At 59.0% G+C, this 23643-nt stretch overlaps 1 protein-coding gene across 3 annotated transcripts; it reads right to left on the reverse strand.

Moving 5' to 3' along the window:
- Window positions 1-4789: 4789 nt before the first annotated feature.
- Window positions 4790-22322, reverse strand: LOC132432354 (twinfilin-2). 3 transcript variants are annotated; one of them, XM_060022628.1, is made up of 9 exons: window positions 22107-22322; window positions 18320-18397; window positions 15884-16062; window positions 15386-15481; window positions 15048-15152; window positions 14774-14899; window positions 13925-14075; window positions 13687-13808; window positions 4813-7957 (listed from the first exon to the last, which is right to left on the reverse strand). In XM_060022628.1, exons 1-9 carry the CDS (start codon window positions 22129-22131, stop codon window positions 4868-4870), a joined length of 3972 nt encoding a protein of 1323 aa, XP_059878611.1. In that variant the 5' UTR covers window positions 22132-22322; the 3' UTR covers window positions 4813-4867. The 3 variants fall into 3 exon arrangements, with proteins under 3 accessions (XP_059878612.1, XP_059878611.1, XP_059878613.1); XM_060022630.1 differs by lacking the exon at window positions 4813-7957 and adding an exon at window positions 12639-13246 and having other exon boundaries at window positions 22107-22297; XM_060022629.1 differs by lacking the exons at window positions 13687-13808; window positions 13925-14075; window positions 14774-14899; ... (3 more) ...; window positions 18320-18397; window positions 22107-22322 and adding an exon at window positions 8842-8919 and having other exon boundaries at window positions 4790-7957.
- Window positions 22323-23643: the final 1321 nt, after the last annotated feature.

Genomic DNA, 23643 nt, shown 5'->3' on the forward strand with positions numbered 1-23643 from the left:
GCTTCTTCTTGCCAAATCCAGTGGCCTCCTGTTTTCCTTTCATTGGATCTCCCAGTAGTGTTTGAGGTGGTTGTCCTTGGCCTTTTTACAGCTTCCTCTAAGCTTCCGTGCCACTGACCTCTCCTGATTGCCCTCCTCCTTCCTGAACTGGTCCTTCTCTGAACATTGAGGACCCCCTGGGTTCATCTCTAACTGCATGTAACCCTTCCCCTCCCTGCACAGGATCTCCCCCAGCCCTGGGTTTCCAGTTCCAGCTGTACGTCACTGAGGGCCAGCAAACAAGCACCTGAACCACGCAGCTCCTGAGGGCGCCCTGGGTCTGCCCACTCCTCCCCTTCCTGCCTTTCTCCTCATCTTCCCACATCTACCCAGTTACTCCCGCCTCTCATGTGGAAAACAACTCTGTCTTGCCCACGCGTGACACTGTTAGCAAGTCGTGTACGTCTTACCTCAAAGATACACCTCAGGCCAGGCCACTTCCTGTCACCTCCCACTGCTACCATCCTGCTCGTGCCACCATCATCCTGGCACCCGCCCCAGCCTCTACCCCACACAGCAGCCTGAGAGAGCTTTTTAAAAAAAATGGAGTTCCGTGGCGGTCCAGTGGTTAGGACTTGGCGCTTACACTGACGGAGCCCGGGTTTGATCCCTAGTTGGGGAACTAGGATCCCGTGCAGTACAGCCTAAAAAACATATATATCACATCCTGACCCTCCCCTGTAGAAATTTTTTCTGGGTCTTCGAATTGCACTCATTAAATTCTAGATTGTCACACAGACTGATGACATTCTCTGGGATCAGGATCCCATCCAGCTCTGCAGCCTCATCTCCCACCCCACCCCAATCTGTTCACTCTGCCTCACGTGTGGAAGCATACTCCTGGGCCTCAAATACCCACGGACGTTCTCACCAGCTTCCAGACCTCGGTGTTGTTAGCCATTGTTTCTCTCCTGGATTTCTCTTCCCTGGATCGTGGTGTGGATGCCTCTCTTCACACAGGACAAGGGTCCGCGAGGAGACCTTCCCTGAGCCCCCGGACTAAGGCAGCCCCCTCCTGTGTCCTCACCATCACTTGGCCTCCCCCCGGGCTGCCCTTCAAAGCCTTGGTCACCACCCCTGTTGACCGTTTCCCTGTCGTTCTCCTTGCTTCTCTCTCTCCAATGCCGTGCACTGTACCTGACACACACAGTGGACATTGAGCAAATGTGTTGCGTGAACGAAAGGGGACTGTCTCAGGTGTAACGAAACACCACAGACTGCGGGGCTTAAACAACAAACATTTGTTTCTCACCATTCTGGAGACTGGAAGTCGCGGTCAAGGTGCCAGCAGATTCAGTTCCTGGTGACAGCCCTCTCCCTGGCCTGCACGCAGCTGCTTTCTCGCTATAAATGTACGTGACCTTTCCCTCTTCCTCTTCTTATAAGACGACTAACCCCACCACAAGGGGCCCACCTGCTGCCCTAATTTAAATCTAATTACCTTCCAAAGGCCCCACCTCCAAACGCCATCACCTGGGGGTTATTGTTTCAACCCATGGGAGGACAAACATTCAGCCCATAATAGGGACCAGTGAGAACACCCAAGGCTACTTTACCAGAAAGAATAGGTGAGCCGAAGATGGAGGACACAGAGCCTCCTGGCCTCGCTGGCCTGTCTCAGCTCCAGGGGTAACTGGGGGTGGCGCCATGCCCCTAATCAGCCCAGGCACTGAGAGAGCTCGCTGAGCCCTGGTCCCATCAGATAAAGCCACACACCTGGGCAGGCCGCTGGGCGTGATGGAAGTCACGTCCCCTTGGAAAAACCATGCGGTCCTTTCTGCTCAGGAAACACGCCTCACTCAGCCTTCCCAGCTCTGTTCCCTCATGAAAGCCTTCAGGGCCTTTCCATTGTCCTACACATTCCCACGCCTGGAACTCCCTCCACCTCCTTTCCGCCCAGTGTGGTTTCCCCTCTACCTTGGGTGGTGTTTCTCTCTGAATGCTTAATGAGACCCACCTTCCTTCTCATTAAGACTCAGAGCCAGCTGGGTCAACAAGGTCATGAGCTCAACTTCTCCTTGCTGCTGGTGGTTATGAGAACAAAGGATGATGGAATGTTCTGGAGGGCGTGGATGGATTTATCAACTGCTTACACAGGAGAAGCTTGGCTTTAATAAGAATCCAAGTGTGAAAATGTATGATGTCATGGAAGTTTCCCAAGAATATTTAGAAGCCTAGGGTGTTAAATAAAATGTATTAGAGGGGAAAGGGAGAACTGTAGCTTAGAACCTTAGCAGGTAGCATTTCCTTACATTTACATTTCTTCACGTCAAGTTGTCCTAAGTCTCATGCCCTCTACTTGTCTAGCACACACTGCTCCCCAACAACAAAGAAGCACAAGGAGGCAACACCAGGGTCCGCAGGCACCCCAGTCCTCCTCCCAGCTTCACGAGCCTCTGATTCAACCACATTTACCTCCAAACCCCGTTCAGTGCTCTGGGCAGGGGCCCTGATTCAGGAGGGTCCATCTCTGGGTGGAGAGAGAAAATCTCGAAGCCACATCAGCCAGTTGTCCTCAGCGTAAGTCCCTTACCTAATAAGGACCACCAAGGACCCGCTAGGTTTCCCAGACTTTACACACATTACCACAAACCCTTGTAACAGCCTGCAGAGTAACTCTGGCCATCCCCATTTTCAGATGAGCAAACAGACTCTGCACGGTAGGTCACCTGCACAGGATAACCCAAATGGCAGAGCTGGTGATCGCCCCAGGTAATCTGACCTGAGGCCCATCTCTTCCACAGCCTTGCAGAGCTGCGTTGTGGGCAGTGTCGAGGATGTCCAGCAGTGTGGAGGAGAGGGCTGGGAGCCAGCCACGAGCACCCTTCCCGACCACCGTATATCCCTCCCAGCTCCTAGCGCCCCCTGTGGGGCCTGGGTTAGTGGCTCTGTCCCCGACGCCATAGACAGCAGCAGAGCCTTTCCCTGCAGATTGAATCAAGCACCATGGACCCGTAGACTCACTTAAGCGGAGCCCAACAGTGTTCCTACCATAGCCCCCATGCTTCATCTCCTCTTCTTCTGAATCCTCAGCCCCAAAAGAACCAGGTCTGGGAGCGTGAGCGAGTGACCGTGTATGTGGAGGCTCTAGCTGGGAACTACCCAAGGGCAGACTCTGCTGGTCTGAGACAGGCAAATCGTGCTTCCCACATGCAAAATGTGGTGCCCTGGACAGGGCCCTGCCTCCTGCTCCAGATGTTGCCAGAGCGGTCTCAGAGCCACTCAGCAGGGGCCTCCCCCAAGACTCCAGCCTGGGGGAAGGATGGTTTCTGTTTTCTTTTCTCCCCAGGCATGGGCCACGGAAGCTCATGGGGCCACGCTATAACTTCAGCCTGCCCTTCCAGAAGCCGGATTGGGTCAGGGCCCTGGTGGGGCTTCTGATAGGTGGGTCAGAGATCCTCCTCTCTCTTTCTTTCAGGCAGGCAGATAATAGGGGATGCCAGCCCCCTGCAGGAACCCCTATACCCAGGTCAGAAAGGAGAAGGAAACCTATATTTCTCTCCCAGCTGTGGCCTGGAGGGAGGGAAAAAGCAGCCTCCCAGCCCCACCAGGGCTGCAAAATTAGCCAAGTCTGCATGAGCTCCAACCTTCCAGCCCAGAGGCCCTGAGCTGCCCCAAACTGGCCTGGGCCAGCCGGTTCCACTCTCCCACCGCCCCAGGCCCCAGCTCTGACTGAGAGGCTGCAAGTGTCTCCTCTGCTCCTCGAAGGGCAGATTTACTTGTGGGGATGGTGAGGCAGCCGGCCTGGGCAAAGCACCACAAGAACTGTGGGCCTGACAGAACCCACAACTCCCCAAACACTTGTGGAGACCGTGAACAGGTTGTCTCCAAACACTGGGCATGTGGGCATCAAGGCTCCTGGCAGTATCCCAAAATCTATACTGAAATCTAGTATCAAAACTAGAAACACACACACATACTCCATCCTGGCTGCAACTCTCACCTAAGTGCAGTCAGCTGTGAGAGGTGGCGGCTCATCTAGGTGTCCATTTGATGTCAGAACAGAGAGACTCAGCATGTGCTCTAGGTGGAAACAGAAAGGGATGGATTGTGAGCTCACCCTAGAATCTTCCCTGACTCTCAGCTCGCTGCTGCCAGGATTCACCCGCAGGCCTTCCTCTCCCCAGCCTGGACCAGCCTCCTGGGTGCAGCACAGAAATGGCCACCAGAGGGCGCAATCACCCCTCTGAACTTGCCTCAAATCTTCCCTATCTCCTTAGGAATGGACATTCCCCAGGGCCGCTGCCTCCAAGGAATCTGGCACCAGTCAGAAATGAAGGGGGCCTGCAGGTTCTCTGCCCTTGAGGCAGCTTCAGTTCCATCTGGTGAGGGAGGCAGATCCTGAGACCAGTTCCAGAGGAATGCTGAGCTCGGTAGGCCTGGGCATCTGGGGAGGGGTTGACAGGGGCAGAAGACCCAGCCTGCTCTCTGGGAAAGACCAAGGCCGCACTCGGTGACCTTCCTCAGACTCCCCTGAAAAGATGCCAGTGAACACAATTGCCCTTAGCATCTTCCCTCCCCTGCGGACCCATGCCCCGTGGGCCCTCCCTTTTTCTCCATGACAATTACCCCCAAATCACCTCCTGCTCCCCTTCATTTTAGGAAGGCCTGGAGAATTCTCCCCTTTTCCTCCCACTCACACCTCCAGTGAGCTCAGGGTTAGGGGTTGGCCCTCCGGTAGCATTTATTAAGTGCCTGCTATATGCCAGGGGGCTGGGGGGAGGGGGAGGCAGAGCAGTGGTCTCGCCGAGCAAGGCAGGTTGGGGCATCCCAGGCAGAGGGGCAAGTAGAGGTGGGGTGATGAGGCACGCTGGGCTGTTGCTCTGTGCTATTCGGCTGTCGTGGGGCCCCGGCAGAAGTTCCGGTTGTAGAAATGGCGGTTGTCCCTGGTCAGGGCTGTGCCCAGCTGGGCCCAGAAGCTGCCCTGGCCACTGGGCTGGTGGGGCCAGAGGAGGACGCTCTGGCGGCACAGGCGCTGGCGCAGCCGCACGTAGCGGGAGCGGTAGGCTTCGGGGCGCAGGATCACCAGCACCACGACGTCCTTGCGGTCCTCCAGCAGGCGCTGCTGGGCCAGCAGGAAGCTGGCACGCAAGAGGCTGCTGACCCGGTCCGTGTGGGCCAGCACAAACAGGGTCTTGCGGCTGCTGTAGACCGAGGCCCACAGGTTCTCAAAGAGCGTCTTGCCGGGTAGCCAGTCACGCTCCTCCAGGCACAGGCGGAGTGCCCGGCGCCCACGGCGCTCCTCCAGCTGTACCCGCAGCTCGTTGTACACCCAGTCGGCCACTGCGCTCTGTGCCTTGTCGAAGACCACGAAGGCATCGTAGAACAGGGCGTCTGCGCCCCGCCGCTGCCCCCACCGGGGCAGCCAGGCCAGGCACAGGTGGAAGCAGTACCAGAGGTCCCAGCCGCAGAGGTGGTGCAGCATGGGCACAGCCAGGCCCAGGGCCACCACCATCAGGGAGAGGCCAAAACAGTCCCAGGAGAGGGCCTCGTCCAGGCAGAGGCGCAGGTCCTGTGCGAAGATGCTGCGGCCCTGGAGCTGGCGGGGACTGCCACACTTGACTTGGCTGGGCAGCCCGGGCACGGCAGCCTGCACCTCCAGCAGGAAGTCCACGAAGGCCGCCCCACAGGCGCAGTGCAACGGGTTGGTGCTCACGTCTAGGATTTTCAGGGTGCCCGCTACGGAGCCAAACCAGGAGGGCTCCACCGTCTTGAGGGCGTTGGCACTGAGGTTGAGCTCTTCCAGCCGCTTGGCGAGCACAAAGAAGCCGGGGGTCACGAAGCCGATGCTGTTGCCGCTGAGGTCCAACTTCCGGATCCGGGTACCAGACGGCAGGCTGCCATTGCTCAGGGCCTTCAGCTGGTTTCCCGCCAGGTCCAGTGTTTCCAGCTGGGGCAGGAGGGCCAGGCTGCTCCAGTTGAAGAAGCCCAGGTTATTGTCACGGAGACGCAGCAGCTTCAGGCTCTTGGGGAGGTTGTCCAGGGTGCATGGCAGGAGGGTATGCAGGCGGTTCTGGGACAGGTCCAGCAGGACCAGGCTTCTCAGGCCTTGGAAGAAGCGGAGATAGAGATCTCCCTCAGCCCACATCTGGCTCAGGGCATTGCCACTGAAATCCAGGGCCTGCAGCGAGGCGCTGCAGAGCTGCTGGGACACACGGCTACGGATGTCGTTGTGCGCCAGGCTGAGGTAGCGCAGGGAGCGCAGCTGGGCCACGAAGCTGAGATTGTGGCCCACGCCCTGCATGCTGAAAGGCTGGCTGTTGTAGCTGAGGTCCAGTGCCTCCAGTCGTGGCAGCTCCGTGAACGAGCTCCCGTGGTACAGGTCCAGCTTGTTGTGGGACAGGTCCAGCACCCGCAGGCTGGTCAGCGGCACGAACTGGGAGCCATTGACCGCCTGCGAGATGCTGTTGTGGCTCAGGCGCAGGCACTGGAGGCGCGAGAGGCGGGCAAACATCTCTGGCTGGATCGTCACCAGGTTGTTCCGTGACAGGTCCAAGGTGAAGCTGGAGTTCTTGCAGCTTAGCGTGAAGTCCTCCAAGCTGAGGGTGTCCAGTGGGCCTGGAGCGAGGTCCCTGGACGGCAGCCAGATCTTCGGCCCACTGTCCGCCTCCCCCAAGGTAGCTGCCGGCCTTGCAGCTCCACTGATGCGGTTGTCCGACAGGTCCACGTAGAGCAGGCCCGGGAAGGCCCCGAAGATGCTGAGCTGGGCCTGGTTGATGAAGTTCATCTGCAGACGCAGAATCTGTAGCATGGGCAGGTGTGTCAGCGGCTGAAGCGTGGTCTCGCTGAGCGAGCGGAAGAAGATGCCGTGCATGTCTAGCTCCTTCAGGGAGAGCAGGCCCCTGAAGGAGGGCGCCAGGTGCAGGTGGGCGAAGGACACCTTCTTGTGGTAATTGAAGGACAGGTTGAGGCTGCGCAGCCGGGCCAGGCCCCAGAAGGCCGTGGTCTTGGTGATGCAGTCATAGAGGAAGTTCTCACTCAGGTCTAGCACTTGGAGCCTGCCCAGGCCACGGAACCATCTGTTGTCCAGTCTGTAGAGAGAACTGTCCTTCAACACCAGGCCTTCGAGGCGGCTCAGGTGGCTGAAGGTGTCGGGGTGCAGCTTGGGGAAGTGCTTCGGACACTCCATGCAGGGGTTGCGGGCATGGTCACAGCGGCGGCAGTTCCCACCCACGTCGAGCACGCGCAGGGCGGTCAGATTGGCCAGGTCCTCGGGCGCCAGGGTGACAATGTGGTTATAGGACAACAGCAGGGTCTCCAGGCTGGGGGGCAGGAGGCGGGGCACCTCCGTGAGGTTGTTGTACTTGAGCGACAGGTGCGTGAGGTTGCCCAGGCCAAGGAGGGCGCCCGGGGCCACCTCCAGTGTCCGGTGGCAGGGGTTCTTGTAGTAGCAGTTGCCGTCCATGTACAGAAAGCGCAGGGCGTGTAGGCCGGCGAAGTGGGTGGGGTCTAGCACCAGGATGTTAGTGTGGCTCAGCGACAGGGACACGAGGGACCTGGGCAAGGCGGGCACGGTCGTGATGCCGTTGTAGCTCAGGTGCAGCTCCTCGAGGGTGGGCACGGCCAGGAAGGTGTTGGGCTCGATGGTCATGTGGCAGGGGAAGTGCATGGGGCTGAGGCCGGTCGGCGGGCAGTTCCACTTGAGGTTGAGGATCCGCAGGCTGGACAGGTGGGCGAAGTCGGAGTCATGCAGGTGGTGGATGCGGTTGGAGAGCAAAGAGAGGCTGGTGACATTGGCCCGGGGCGCCGCGGCCGAGAAGTGTGGCACAGACTTCAGGAACAACCAGTTGCAGTTCACCAGGCCGTGGGGCTGGAGTTCACAGGGCAGGAAAGCAGGCAGGGTGCCCTGGGCCAGGGCTGCAGCCAGTGCCACCGCCTGCACCAGGAGAGAAAGGGGGTGCCGGGCACGGCAGGGGCCCTGTGGGGTGGGCACCGTGTGAGGGCACGGCCCCAGCTCCACCTCTCCTGCCCCACCCCCCGGGTCTCCCACAGGGCTCCCAGCCCTCTAGGGAGGTTCCTGTTTCTCTGCCCAGTGCCCATCCCACCTCCAAGGCCCACAGGGAACTTGGACTCAGGTCTGAGGCCCAGCCTTTGACTCAGAACGGGGAGTCAGAACTGGTTCTGAGACCTGGAATCCAGACTCATGATCTAGAGCTTTCACTCAACCAAACCCCAACTGGACAGGAGAGCCAGGTAGGTGGTCAACAGGCCCCCCAGGATCTCCCCGACTCTGCCCTTCCGTTCCTCAGAGGTCATTTCTCTTTCCTCCTGAGCAAGGGGGCATCTTCCCTTCCCTCCAGCCCCCTGAAAATCTCCCTCTGCTTTCTACCAGGCTTCTCCCAGCCCTCCCTCTCCGTTTGGCCAAGAGGTGGGAATGAGGGTCTCCTGCTGGGGCTCAGGCTGTCTACCACCCAGGGTCCTGGCCAGAGTGGGCACTGCCCAGCTCTTTCCCCATCTGCCCACCTCACCCAGCCCAAGCACTCAACCTGCTGTGGGTCAGAACGGATTGGAGGGGAGGTTGGGCAGCAAAGGGCAGACAGGGCCCAGCCTGGGTGCTCCCCTTGCTCGCAGCCCAGCACCACCACTGAGCGCAGCCCTAGGCCCCAGCCTCCTCACCCAAGCAATGGGTTTGTGTCTCATGGCTCAGAGAAGGTCTTCCGCTCTGATATCTTCAGGGTTCAGTGAGTTTCCCCAGGGCCACCTGGGTGACTGTCCCTTTCACCATTGCAGCCACCAATCCCACCTTTCTCCCTACCACTTCCCACTGTCCCCTTCCCTGGGGACTGAGGGCTGCTATCCTACCATGACAGGGAATGGGGGCTTCTCCAGAGGGTCTGGCTGGCAGACTAGGCAGCAGCTGCAGGGAAGGATGCTTCGCATTCACAGCCCCTTCCCGTGGTGACGGCTTGGGGAACAGAGGAAGTGAGAATTTCGCAATAACCTAGCCCCCTTCCTTCCCCCACCCCATGCCCAGGGCAGGGGTGTCGGGGCGGGGGGGGGGGGGATGCAATGAGTCAGAGGCTATTTGCATAGTCAGGTGGCAGCCGGCCCCTTCACCTCTTCCTCTTTCTACTCTCCCCCCCACCCCTCTTCTCCACAGCCTGTCCTAAGAACCCTCCACATCCCACACGGGCCTCACACCGGTCCTCTGGGAAGTCTGGGGAGAAACAACCACCAGAGCCCAGTCTAAGGTCAGTGAGAGAGTGGAATTAGGGGCAGTGCCAGACCTGGGTGGGCTACTGACACCCATGCCAGGGCCTGCTCAGCCCCTGCCCCCAGGCAGCACTCTCAGGCCAGCAGCTCCCGCACTGCCCTTTCCTGCCCTGCAGCCCCATCCCCAGGGCTGTGTGCCATGCCAGGCCTGGCATACAGGGTCGGGGGGCAGCACTGGCCTTGCCCAGGCTCACCTGCCCCACTGCAGCTGCCACTTCCTCTAGGAGCAGGGACTCCTCTGCATTCCCAACACACCATCAGAGAACAAACCCCATGGCTGGACCAGCTGAGACCTCCTGGCTCATCCTCCCCTGAGGCTCTTCTCACACGATCCTTCTGACCCAGGTAAGAATCGTAACAGATCCCTCAGGCCCAAAGCCTCAAGGTGACCCGGGACCCTCAGCAAGTCCTGCTGGCTCCAGGTTCAGAATCTGCCCATTGCCCCCCACCTTCACATCCACCAGCCTGGTCTGAGCCGCCATCACCTCTTGCCTAGACCAGTGCAGTCATCGCCTCCTCAGGGTTGTCCTGAATCTGCTCTCAAGCCCCAAAGCTTATTCTCATTAGACCCTTAGGTCACATTAGGTCCCTCCTCTGCTCAGACACCTCCACGGCCCTTTCTGGGGTCAAAGCCAGTCTACATCATAGCCAGCAAGGTCCTATGGTATCTGCCCTCTCACTGCCTCCCTGACCAGTCTCCAGCCATTGGCCTTCTAGCTGTGGCTTGAACACACCCATGTACTCTCCTGCCCCAGGACCTTTGAATGTGCTGTTTGTTTGTTTATTTAGCTGTGCTGGGTCTTAGTTGTGGCATACAGGATCTTCATTGTGGCGTGCGGGATCTTTCAGCTGCGGCATGAGGGATCTAGTTCCCTGACCAGGGATCAATCCTGGGCCCCCTGCATTGGGAGCATGGAGTCTTAACCTCTGGTCCACCAGGGAGTCCCCATTCCCCCTGTCTTGAAGCTTTTTCCAGATACTCACATAGCCCCCTCCCTCACCACCTTTACATCTCTGCTCACACATCACCCTCTCAATGAGGCTTTCTCTGACATTCTTATAAACCCCCTACCCCAGATTGGGTTTTCCTGAGCTCTTTTACGTAATTTGTCCTTAACAGTCTTTACCTGCTAACACACCATAATACTGATTTTTCATGGTTTCTTGTATATTCTCTTATTCCTCTGCTGGAACGTCAGCTACTTGAGGGCAAGGACCTCTTTGTCTGTGTCCCCAGAGCCCAGCACAGTACCCGGCACATAGCAGGTGCTCAATATTTGCTGAATCCATGGGTCTCCAGCACTCAGCCCTGGGCAGGCACAGAGAGTGTTTCTGAGTCATGGTTGAATGAATGAACAAACAAATAGGGCTTCTGCTGGGAGGGGAAGCTTCTCTGTGCTTCTCTGTGCCCACCTCTGGATGGTGTCATGGCAGGCAGGCGCCAAGCTGCCAGGCGTCCAGCTGGTGCACAGGCCCAGGCGGTTTAGCAGTCTGAGGGCGATGGCATTGTCCTCCTGCTCACCTGAGAACCAGTGTTTGGGGTGGGAAAGGACAGGTCTCCTTCTCTGGATTCTGGCTAGGGTTCCAGCTCTCCTCCCTACAATTCTAAGGGCTTCAGGACTTCCCTGGTGGCACAGTGGTTAAGAATCCACCTGCCAATGCAGGAGACATGGGTTTGAGCCCTGGTCCGGGAAGATCCCACATGCCTTGGAGCAACTAAGACCGTGCACCACAACTACTAAGCCTGCGCTCTAGAGCCCATGAGCCACAACTACTGAGCCTGTGTGCTGCAACTACTGAAGCCCGTGAGCCTAGAGCCCAGAGCCCACACTCCGCAACAAGAGAAGCCACTGTAGTGAGAAGCCCATGCACTGCAACGAAGAGTAGCCCCTGCCCACCACAACAAGAGAAAGCCTGCGCGCAGCAACGAAAACCCAATGCGGCCAAAAATAAACTAATTAATTAATTAATTTTAAAAATAAATAAATAAGGGCTTTAGTAGGGGCTGAGAGAGGCCCCAGGGATGGGATACTGCCCTGAGTCCCAGCCCGAGATGCACTCTCAAGAAAAAGGACGGTGCCCATCGAGCAGCTGAATCCATCATCGGCCCCACATGTCCCCACCCCTGCACAACTCCCACCCAGGATGGGAGGGGTCTTCCACCCACTTCTCAGAGGCAGAGAATGAAGTTCTGGTTCCTGCTGAATCCCAAGCCTGAGGGAGATTCTCCCAGACTCCCTGGGACCAGAAACCCAGGCCCTTCGGGGCAGAATGCAGGTACCCAAGAGAGGGCCCATGAGATGACAGTGAAGTCTGCACATGCACACATGGGCTGGAGACACCAAGACCCAGAGGTCCACGGAAACAGCCACCATGCCTCAGGGCCACGGCAGCCGGGAAACCTCGTGGACAGAGCTTACTCAGTGTGGCAGGCCCCCAAGGAGGTCCATGTCCTAATTCCCAGAACCTGTGAATATGTTCCCTTATGTGATAGAGACTTCGCAGGTGGGATTAAGTTAAGGCTCTTGAGATGGGCAGAGTATTCCGGATTATCTGAATACAATCACAATGTCCTTATAAGACAGAGGCAGAGGGGATTTGACTACTGATGGCCATATGATCACGGAAGCAGAATCAGAGATAAGATGCTATGCCCCTGGCTTTTAAGATGGAGGGGCCACAAGCCAAGGAATGCAACCGGCCTCTAGAAGGTGGAAAAGGTGAGGAAATGGATTCCCCCGAGGCCTCCAGAAGGAAACAGCCCTGCTAAAACTGTGACGTTAGCCCTGGAAGACTCATTTCAGACTTAAGAACCGTGAGAGAATAAATGCGTAGTTTTTTTGTTTGTTTGTTTGTTTTTTGTTTGTTTGTTTGTTTTGCGGTGCGCGGGCCTCTCACTGCTGTGGCCTCTCCCGTTGAGGAGCACAGGCTCCGGACGCGCAGGCTCAGCGGCCATGGCTCACGGGCCCAGCCGCTCCGCGGCATGTGGGATCTTCCCGGACCGGGGCACGAACCCATGTCCCCTGCCTCGGCAGGCGGACTCCCAACCACCGCGCCACCAGGGAAGCCCTAAAGGTGTAGTTTTAAGCCACTAAGTTTGTGGTACTTTGTTGCGGCAGCCACAGAAAACGAATCTACCCAGACCCCCTACATCACAGCAGAGGTGTGCCTGCCTCTTGGATGGAGCTCCCATCGACAAGCCGGCCTCTCCACGCTGTGCCCTCGTATACAGGAACACAGATTCTCCCACACATCTGCAGCCGGGAGGGCTGGGGCTCCACCTAGCAGGCCAACAGGCCCCTTCTGCATTGGGAGGGGACAGTTCTATGCTCAGGGCTTCCCCATTCCCGGCGCCAGAGATGGTCCCTCAGGGCCGGACTCAGCTGTTGATTTAAAAATATTTTATTCTTTAAAAAATACAGCATTCAACCATCTCGTCCTGCAATGACCCCCTGCCCCAGCCCCGAATGACCGCACCCCTTGTGGCCAAAGGCTTCTGGGCCATGCTGGGACCCTAGTCTCAGTTCCCCTGGGGGCCAGGTTCATGCCAGGCCCCCCACCCAGCCCCTTGAACCAGCTGGGCAGGGTCCCCAGATGCCCTGGGCACATGGAAGAGAGGCAGGAACAGCAGAGGGGGAGGGTCGCAAAATGCCAGCCCAGTGGTCCTCGGAAGCTGCAAGAATGTTCACTCACCAGCCCTCCTGCCCACAGGAGGTCACCCCAGAGCCCAGGCTGGGAAGGAGGGAGGTGGCCACGGGGATGGGGTCGGGGTCGGGTAGGGGCAGCCCCACAGTTCCACATGCCAGCAGGGCTCGGGTCCCGCCACCTAGCTGTCGTCCCCATTCTCGCCGGGGCCACGGATGAGGCGCTTGTGGCCCCGCTTGCCCCCGGGGCCCTTGGGCTTGGCGAAGGCCTGCTTGAAGGCGTGCTGCTTGGGGTGCACCTCGTCATAGAGGAAGCTGGCCGTCAGCTCCGCCCCGTCGCCAATCTCAATCTGTGCAGGGCAAGGCAGTGGTCGGTCACTCCAAGGGGGGAGGGCCCTAACACACACCACCCTTGGTCACCCCCACTCCTGGGGCACCCCCCTGATCTCTCTCACTCTAGCCCTGGGGTGTCCTCTCAGATCCCCACCTGAAACGCACCTCCAGGAGCACAGAGCCTAGGGCCTGCTGCCCTGTAGGCCTTGTCACCCCCTACCTGCCTTCCAGACCCAGGAAAAGGACAGACATGGGTGTCACAGCTGGGGCTTGTCCAAGACATCAGTTACCTGGGCGGCCTGGGCTATGCACACTACCCCCTGGGCCTCAGTCTCCCCATCCAACCAACAGGGCAACAATGCCCCTGCTCTGCCATTCTCACGGGACCCTGATGCCCCACGTGGAGGGTGGGGTGACAGGGCCCTGGGAGGCGAGGCCCTAGGGAATGGGCACCCACCTTCTTGGCGATCTCCAGCTGGAAGTCCTGCTCCACGGAATCGAGGAGGCGGCTCTTGCAGCTGGAGTAGAGCATGCGCTCCTTGATGCTGCACTTGTAGCCGGGCATCGAGTAGATGAACACTGCAGAGAACAGGGAGGTGAGCCGCAGTGGGCCTGGGACTCCTGCCGCCCCATGGCCCCTGCAGGCGGCCCACCCAGCTGTGGGCCAGCGCGGGAGCCCTGCTGCGGCCACTCACCCACAGACTCCAGGGGGTCACCCTCATGGGTGTGCTTGTAGAGGAAGAAGTGGTAGCGGGCGGCATCTCGGGGCACCCGTGATGGCAGCTGCGCCACGTCCGTTGGCTCTGTGTGCACCAGTTCGATGGTCTCCCGCTCCAGGTCCAGCTTCTGCCGAGGGGCAGGGGGAGACGTGAGGGCACCGCGCGGGGGAGGGCCCAGGCCCACCCTCGCCAACAAGAATTCCCTGAGGTGGGAACCTGCTGTCATCTCTCCCTCTCCCGGGGCTCCCCTCCCCCATCCTGCCATGCGGGTCCCTCTGAAGAGGCCACTCCTGGGCACTGCCCCAACTCTGCCCCTTTGAACACTCTGCTAGAGGAGCAAGTCCCAGCAAGGACAATGGACAGGACAGTGGAGAGGGCCTTCACCTCAAGGAGGCATCACCCTTGGGCCAGCCTATCCTCAGAGCTGAGGACCCATTCTGCTTGAAAGGGGGCAGGCTGCACCACTGGGGCAGAGGGACCCTGGCTGGGGAAAGGGGGTGGTCAGGGGGCTGCAGAGGGAGTCTGGGACAGGAAGGGGCTCAGGGCTGAGGGGTGAACCCAGGGGTGATGTGTGTATGCAGCGTGGAGGGCGGATTGAGGGACAGTGTCTCACAGGAGTCCCTGTGGGTGAGCCGGGCAGGGCAGGGCAGGGGAACAGAGTGCAGCCACCGCACGTGGCTACTGTAGGGAACAGGTAGGGATGGAGGGCAGCGTGTTCCCACCAGTACGTGGGTGAGCTGAAGTGAGCACATGCGTGTGCGCAGGAGCAGGGTGGAGGTGCAGCACACTCTGAGTGTGTGCCTGGGACAGGGGACGGGCACCCACCAGCTGGATGTAGTTGACTGTCTTCTGTCTGAGCTGCTGAAGTGCCCGCTGGGCCTGAGGCTGCAGAGGGAAGGCCAGGCCCTGCAGGGTCTGGTGTTTGCTCTCCACACTGATCTCTGTCTTCACCTGGGGACAGATGAACATTAAGCGAGGCCCTCACATGCCCAAACCAGGGTGTAGCCCACCTGGGGAGCACAGGCTTGGCCAGCAGGGCATGACGTGACCTCGAAGGCCTCGGGCCAGGACTTCTGCCCACCCTGTCCAGCGCACCCACCTCGTTAATACGGATCTGCTGAAGTTCTCTCTCGGCCGAGGTCAGCGGGGCGGGTGCCGCACAGGATGACAGGTGCTTCTGGTACCCAGCAAAGGAGAGGTCATCCTGGCCGGTGGATATAGAGGCATAAGTGAGCACCTTGGGGTGGGCTGGCAGAAGCCCACTAAGTACCCCAGCTTGCAGACCTTGGACCCTCGCAGCCCTCCCTACTCACCCCCAAGCCTGGCACCCACTTACTCTGGACCCTGTATAACACCTCACCCTCTGTGGGTTCATGACCGCAACCTAGCGATCCTGGCCTTGAAGGGGGCGAGGGGCGCCCAGGGGAGGGGGCCTACCTTCACAGTCCCGAAGAGCTCATCCTTGATGTGGCCGCCCCCAAACTCCTTCTTCACTGTGGCCCGTGTGGCTGCATACAGCATCTTCAGCCGCACCTGAAGGGTGGGGGCCAAGCCATGAGACCCCTCCAGGCAGGGCTGCCCGTCCAGGAGCAGACAGGAGCCTCTGGGTGAGGACCTGGTCACTTCATTGTGCCCACACACCCAGCAGAGGGCGCAGCAGAGGGGGCGAGGCTGCAGTAGGGCGGCTCAGACAGCAGGGGGAGCCGCTGTCCAGCCCAACCTCTTGCCTCCTAGAGCCAGGCTGATCTGGCTAGGAGGCTCTCAGAGACCCCAGGCTCCAAGCGCAGGACCTCATCCCTTGCTCTCGTACCCTCTAGAGCAGGATCTGATGTCTCCCCCGTTCAGACTCCCTGGGGCAGGGCCGTGTTATCTCAATCAGACCCAGCTTCCCCCTTCCTCCAATCTGGGGGCTGGGCAGGGGTCCCTAGGACTCACAGGGGAATTATCAGGTGACCAGGCGAGGAAGAGCCACTCGAAGCCCTGGGCGTTCTGCGTGTCCAAGCGGTAGAGCAGGTAGCAAGGCTGCTGGGCATCCAGCAGCGGCAGCACGGCCCCATCATAGTCCTGGTCCCAGCAGCCCACCAGCTCCCTCGAGGCACCCAGCACGAGCTGCTCTGGGGGCAGAGGCCAGGTGAGCCAAGGAGTAGCCATGTCCCACACCCACCTGTGACTGTGGGCCTCGGCCTCTGGCGGTGACTCAGACCCACTGACCACCCACCCCACCTTCCCCTGGAGCCACCACGTCCCTGAAGGCTGTCTGTGTGACTCAGTCATGAGTGAATGAGGACACACAGCCGCCAGCCCGAGGTTGCACCTTCCACACACACACACACACACACACACACAGAAATGGTCTCGAGAACATGTCCACTGCTGACCCAGCACAGGCAACCGCACCAAGACACACAGCCACATGCCCACAGCCATCGACAACGCGACCCCTCACAGACATCCACACACTCAGACCCACCGCACAGCTCCTCAGCACACAGCCCCACTGGGCTACCTACTGCCCCCTCCTCCCTCAGCCTGGGGCTCCAGCAGACCCCCCAGCACACCCTTCTCAGAAAGAATGTGCTATGGGAAGTGGGATCACAGCCTCAGGCCACAGGGATCTGCAGGCACAAAGGCACACGGGCAAGAGGGAGACGGGGCTCTTACCAGACGCTGTATAAACAGCTACCCTGCTGCCCCCGACCAGCTGCAGCTTCCCCAAAAGTAACAAATCAAAAGCAGCCAACCTCTAAATGCCTGGGGCCGAGTGGCTGAATGGCGTATGGAGGCTGGACATACATTTGACCTATCAGCCCACAAGGCCTCAGTGTGGCACCGAACACCAGCCCAGATGTGCACAGGCCCAGGCTAGAGGAAGAACTAGGGCAAGGGGACAATCACCACCTGGCCAGGGGGTACCGGCACCTGACTACCAGGCCCTCCTGATGGGGGCACGGGGCCTGGCTGTCCAGGAGTCCCAACAAGCCAGGTCGCCTCCCTCTGGCCTTGGCCTCCTCACCTATCCTCCCAGAGCTTAGATGGGATCAAGGCTGAAACCCAGCAGTCACAGGCCGACTGGACCCCAACAGCACTGCCCAAGTTGTTTAATGTGTTGCCAACATTTTTCAAACTGGGAACTTTCAAATAAGAAGTGGAATTCATGGCTTCTCTAGAAAAATCAGGAAATCAAGCCACACTCAGTGGGAGCTGGGCAATGGCTGCCTGTCAGCAGGCCTGGACCCTCCTGGGCGCTCCCAGGTGCCCCAACAGCTGTAATGCTGAATGCAGGTAAGGGCTCACCTAGAGACTCCTCCTGGTAAACGTCTACAGGGACGACCTGTCTGGGAGGCGACAGGGAAGGCTGAGGACTGGGGTCCATGAGTCTACTTCTTCGGAGGGGTCCAGGGAGCTGACCTACCCCAATGACCCCAACCCAGCCTCTGAGGGCATCTGAATCTGGGGACCCTGGACAAAGCCCAGCACAACTCTGGCCGTAAAGCCTGGGGTGAATTCTGGGTCTGGGAAGACCCTGCTTTGACCCAATTCAATGTGTGAAAAGTCAGCTGGGCACCAAGCCCATGCGGGGAGCCCCCAGCAGGGCCCACTACTGCATGGCTACCAAGAAGGGCTGGAAGGATTCGTGGCGGCCCGGCTCACCCCCAGTCCTGGAGTCTGCACCCTTTACTTCCAGGGCCAGCCCCTCAGCTGTCCTCTACTCCAGGACTCCTCTACTCCAAGTCCCCCCAAGCCTCAGTCTAATCCTCAACCTCCTCAAAGCCCCTCCCCACTTCAGGCCTCAGCTCAAGCTCACCTGCCCCCCCAACCCCTATATCCCCAGCACCTCCCTTTGTGGAAGCCCCAGGTATCCCGGGTCCAGGTCAAGGCCTAGCCAAGCCCGGAATCCCCTAGTCCTGCTCTCAAAGAGGCTGACACGAGTCCCTTCTCCCCATTGTGAGGGCACTTCCCAAGGTTAGGGCCCTGGCTTCTCCTTAGGAATCTCCCCGAGCCAGTGGCCAAGCGAGGCCAGGCTTGCCGACCACACAGGGAGGTGAGTGGCACTAGCCACACGGGGCAGTGCCTGGCCTCACTCATCCTCTGCCACCCTACCTAACCCAGCCCAGCCCCCTGACTAGGCCAACGGCCAACTACAGAGCCTCTGGGGAGGGCTCTCCTTGCTATCCCCCCAGCTTCAGCCTCCTGCTCAGTGTAACAGGCAGAATGACCATGCCCACCTCCAGCCCTCTCCTACAAGACACCTCCCATTTCCAGATGGGAAACTGAGGTCCTGAGGGGGCTGGAGGCCAATGTCCCCCACCTCTCAGAGAAACAGCGGGGTCCAGCCACCAGCCTGTACCCTCGCCTGTAGGAAGCACTCACCGTCCTCAATGACGACTTTGATGAGCCGCACAGAACCAGCCCGCGCCTTGGCAAAGAACTCCTTCAGCTCCTCGGTAGCTACCAGAACAAGAAACATGGTGGAGGATGAGCAGACAGAGGGAGCACGGTGGGCAGGAACACACTCAGGGCCCACTCTGTCCTGGGGGTCTGGTGGCGGAGCTGGGAGTCGGGTTAAATACGGCCCCCCATGTGACTGGGAACCTGAGACAGCCGCTGAACACAAGCTCCCAAATTTAGCCAGCAGAGGTGGCAGGCGGGCGGCCTGCTGGCTGGGATGGCTCTGTTGACAGGGCACACGGGGATGGGACAGCCCACCCGAGAATGGGGCGGGCTCTGGGACAGGCCAAACCAGCCAGAGTGAACGGCCCCCTCCTGTCCCCTGCCCCCCAAGAAGGCCCAGCACAGAACTGGCCTGGGACACTCCCAGCACCGTCATGTCCACAGACAGAAATACAAGAACAACTGCTCCCAATGCACACTGCCCACTATGTCTACTCACACGTGTACATGCATACACACACACATGCACTGCATGTTGCACGTGCCAATGGGTACATACTCAGTCAGGAATGTGTGAACGAAATATATAAACACTATGTGACAGAGAGAGGAACAGAAATGCAAACGCCCTCATACATGAACACACCACTCAGCTGGTCAAACATAAATGGACGCACACATTTAAACGTGCAAACACACAGACACACACACACAGATACAGTCCCCAGGGTGCTAATAAATTCACACACAGGCAAATGCAGAGCATGGCTAACATGTTTGTACAGGCAAGTGGCTGTACAAAGTGTACACAGAAATACACATGCATGCACACCCAGCCCCAGCCCACCAGCCACACTGCCTAACCCTGAGAGGCCCTGGGGAGCCAGGCCAGCTCTGGCACAGCCCTGCCAGGAGGCGATAAGCCTCCACCCCCAGGCAGCTGGAAAGAGGAGTGACTCTCAGGGTCTCCCCAAAACAGACCCTGTCTTGGTCCCTGAGCCACAGACCTGAAAGGTGACAGCCAGTGACCAAGGACCCAAGTGCAGAAGTGAGGATCATGGTCAGAGCTAGGGAAGATCTAGCTCTGGAAGTCACAGATATACTGGTGGTTCAGAGAGGGAAACCAAGGTCCAAGTTGGGAAGGACCTACTTGGGTCTCTGGGTGCACAGGGCCAGGCCAGCATGACCTTGGGGCTGCCCAGGGGTCAGGAGAATTCTGCAGGAACACAGCTGGACGGCTGAGGTCAGAGAATATTTATAGGGCCCAGACCCGGCAGCTCGAGGGCGGGGTGGGGGTGGGGGCCTTTAGGAAAACAAACTCTGGTCATGTCCTCAGGTGCCCATCATGCAGGGTGACCCTGAGCCTGAGACCTCACGCTGTGTACCACCCTCCAAGGCCACTGGGTGGGCAGGGTCCCAGCTAAGCCTGGCAGGCCCTTGGGGCTGAGAGCAGCATGGCATGGAGACACAGCCCCAATGCACCAGGACAGAGCTGCCCCTCCCCAGACCCCAAGCAGGTCCCTGATGAAGAGCTTTACCTCAGGGGCTCCACCTTTCCCATAGCTATCTGTGACCTCTGACCTCACTGAACCTCAAGCTCATCTATAACATGGAGCTAATACCCCTCACATGGTTAGAGCCTCTCCTAATAACAATTACTAATACTTTTTTAAGATTTTTTTCTGATGTGGACCATTTTTTTAAAGTATTTATTGAATTTGTTACAATATTGTTTCTGTTTTATGTTTTGGTGTTTTGGCCCTGAGGCATGTGGGATCTTAGCTCCCCGACCAGGGAATGAACCTGCACCTTCTGCAGCAGAAGGTGAAGTCTTAACTGGACTGTCAGGGAAGTCCCAGAAATTATTAATTTTTATTACTGTAATGACGGCGGGACAGGCCGTGCTGAGCTGTCACTTCCACCTGCTCAGACCTCTCCCAGGGAGAGGCTGACACGCCCCTTCTAGTGTTACCAGGACAAAGTGACACCCCGGTAGTGGAAGAGACATCCCCCTCCATGCCTCCTCAGCCACCATCAATAATCCAGAGACCAGGCCTGGGACACCTGAGCCTCTATCATCAAAGATTCATGTCCCCCACCCCCACCCCACCCCCGCCTTACCTCCCGCCCCCCTCCCAGTAAGCCTCAGGTTACAGGTCTCTCCCCTGCCCAGCTCTGAGGCAGCAGATCCACACCTATGGCCAGGTCAAGGCTGGCACCTGGGCATCCAGGGTGATCTCTCCTGCGGCCTCCTCAGGACAGAAATGGGAAGGAGTGGGTTGCTCCCAGGCAGAAGGAGGGCTGGGAGGGGGGCTCGGCCCTCAGATTCCCCTAGGCAGGCCCATTGCAGCATATGGGAAATGAGGAAGTGAGGAAAGGCCCAGGCCACAGGACAGGTCAGCCTACAGTGGGGAGGAGGAGCCCTAACTTCTGATCCCCTCTCAGTTGGAGGCAGCAGCAATGATCAGACAAAGGGGAAGGAAGGGGCAGGTCCGGTGAGGGGCTGTTCCCTTCTGTGGGGCTGAGTCATGAAGCTGCCCCTCCAGCTCTTCTTGGAGAATGGCTGGCCCAGACCCAGGCCCCTGCCTTTTCTGGTCCTGTGGGGTGTGGCCAGGGAAACCCTCTCAGGGCCAGCCACCAAGTGGCCACAACCACAAGCAGAGATCCAGGCGGTCAGGCTGGTTGATGGTGATGGCCCAGGGCAGGGGATCCTGATGTGGTGGGAGGAGTGGCTGACAGCCAAACCACTGGGCTATCTGGGCCTTCCCCACAGGCCAGGCAGCCCTCCCAGGCCAGTGACACAGGAGGACACTGAGGCCCAGGTAGGGTCAGGACACCTGGCTCCTGGCCACTGCTTCTTCCCCATCCTGTATAAGGAGGAAACCGGCCCCTTGGGGGAGGAGGGTGATGCTCTGGGCTGGAGAAGCTTGGGGTGGGGGGAGCTGGCCTAGAATCTCTAGGGTCAAGACCCTCTTCCCTGCCTCCAGCTTGGAGCAGGAGCCTTCCAGCACTGGCTGGGGCAGACTCAGGGGATCAGAGTGGAAAATGGCAGGGAGATCAGAGGTCAAGGTCAGATTGGCGACTCTCCACATCCCACTTAGAAAAAAACCTGTCCCAGGTTTTTCCCAGCCTAGTCTGTGAGGGTCCCAGGAGGAGCCCAAGGTCAGGGCCCCCTCCTCAGACAGACACAAACCAATGCGAGCCATACATGCATCCATGGTAACAAATGAACACTGAAATGCACCCAACTTGTGCACACGCACACAGACACCCACAGACATGTGCACACAGTCACGAAACACTGATGTCTAAAGATGATTCCATGCGACAGTGTCCAATCAGCCATTAGTGCATGTGCACTGGATGTACACAAGCAGTCAGATCCAGATGTGAACACACAGGACTGTACACACAAGACAAATGCACATGCGTGCACACTCCCTCAGATGTGCACATCCGGGTACACCCACCCCCAGAAAGGAACAAAAATACATAGATGGGCACACACAGGCACATCCACCCCCACATGGGAACACCGATACTTCCACCCCAGCTGTGTGCGTACATGTACGCCCACCCTCAACTATGCACAGTAAGTGCGCATCCCACCAAGATGTGCCCACCCCAGGCGACCCGCGGCTGCAAAAGAGAACAGGAAGCTTCCCCAGGCTGGTGCCGAGGAGGAAACAGGGGCCGAGAGCCAGCAAGGGGGCGCAGCCGCGAGCACTGACCCTCGGCCCCCTGCCCGTCCGCCATCCTCCCTCACCGTGGATGCCGGTCTGGTGCGCCATGACTCTGTGCCCCGCTCCGCCCGCGCCGTCGGAGCCCTCGGCTTGGCCCCGGCCCGGCTCGGCTCGCTTGGACTCGTAGAAGGAAAAGAAGTAGGGGGATGTGGTGGCGGCCGCCCAGCCTCGCGCAGCTTCCCGGGCGGTGCCGCAGACCCGCCCCCAGAGCGCCCCGCCCCTGACGGGCGAGACCCGGAGGGGGCGGGGACTCGGGGCCGCGCGTGCGCGTAGTGGGCTCCTGGTTTCGGGTGGGCCCACGACTGAGTTGATCGCCTTGTTCGCGCGCTTGCGCGTGCCCTGTTTGTAGCCGAGAACAGGGCCTGCGTGTGGCCGAGCGTGTGTGGGCGCACGCGTGTTTGAGCCTGTGCACCATGATCCGAGTGGTCTGTGGCTGGGGTGTGTCCGTGAGTTCCGGCCAGGTGGGTTTGTAGGTGGGTGGGATCCACGCATACCCCAACCTGTGGCCTTAAAGCGGGCGGGGGGCGGGTGTGGTCTGTGTGTGGATGGGCGTGCGTGTGTTTGAGTGGCATCCCTTTCCTCGGAGACGTTTCTTGAGCGCCTCCTGGGGGGCCTGGGCTCCTCGAGGCGTCCCGGCCCGCAGGCCCTGCCCTAGCAGTGGGAGCCCAGACCGACTTTCTACTAGGCAGTCAGCAAATGAGCTGTGTCTGTGGCAGCGAGCGCCCTGTGCAGAGTAAGAGACCACTAGGAAGAGGTGATATTTGAGCGGAGACCTGGAGGAAAGCCTGGTAGAGCGAGGGAAAAGTTTTCTGAGAAGAGAGAATTGCGTGTGCAAAAGCGCAAAGGAGGGTCAGAGCTTGGTGAGTCTGAGAAACTTCCAACTCCTAATCAACTTCTGGCTCCATACACAGCAGACTTGCCTTCTCTGGCATCAGCCCCTGCCTGCTGTTACCAACATAATGTATCTTCTAGGCCACCGTGATTGAGTCAGGATGAGCACATGACCCCAGTCTGTCCAGTCAGAGCCTGTCCTGGGACTTTGGATGGGACGATTAGAAAGGAGGTGGGCTTTGGGGGCTGGGGTTGCTGAGAGTTGATGATGGATGATGTGGCCTGCCTGGTATCTAGCCCCAGCTTGAGCTCCCTGCTCCCTGTCCCTCTACCCAACCCTAACTAGGCAGAATTGAGCCCTCCTCTGTGTGCCCCAGACCCTGGGTTTCCTGTCTCCTGAGAGTCCAACTCACACAAAATTGAAAGGTTTTCTTGTTCATCTTCCTGTGCACGCCCTGAGGACTGGGCCTGTGTAGTAGGCTCACCGTGGCCACCCTAGCACTCACAGTGGAACATAAAAACCATGTGTGGCCCTGCAGCCAGCCCTTGGGAGAACGGTTCGTAGGTAAGTGCCCCCAACTCTGAGATCTGTCACAGCCCAGATGAGGCCAGCAACACAGAGCCACTGGTTACATCAACTCTCAGACCTGGCCACCTCCACAAGAACACCTGGCAATTCCACAGAACCATAAGAACCTTGACCTCTTGGAAACAGGACTTAACCAAGAA

The sequence above is a fragment of the Delphinus delphis genome, chromosome 10 (assembly GCF_949987515.2).
Source record: "Delphinus delphis chromosome 10, mDelDel1.2, whole genome shotgun sequence".
NCBI classification, from domain to species: Eukaryota; Metazoa; Chordata; class Mammalia; order Artiodactyla; family Delphinidae; genus Delphinus; species Delphinus delphis.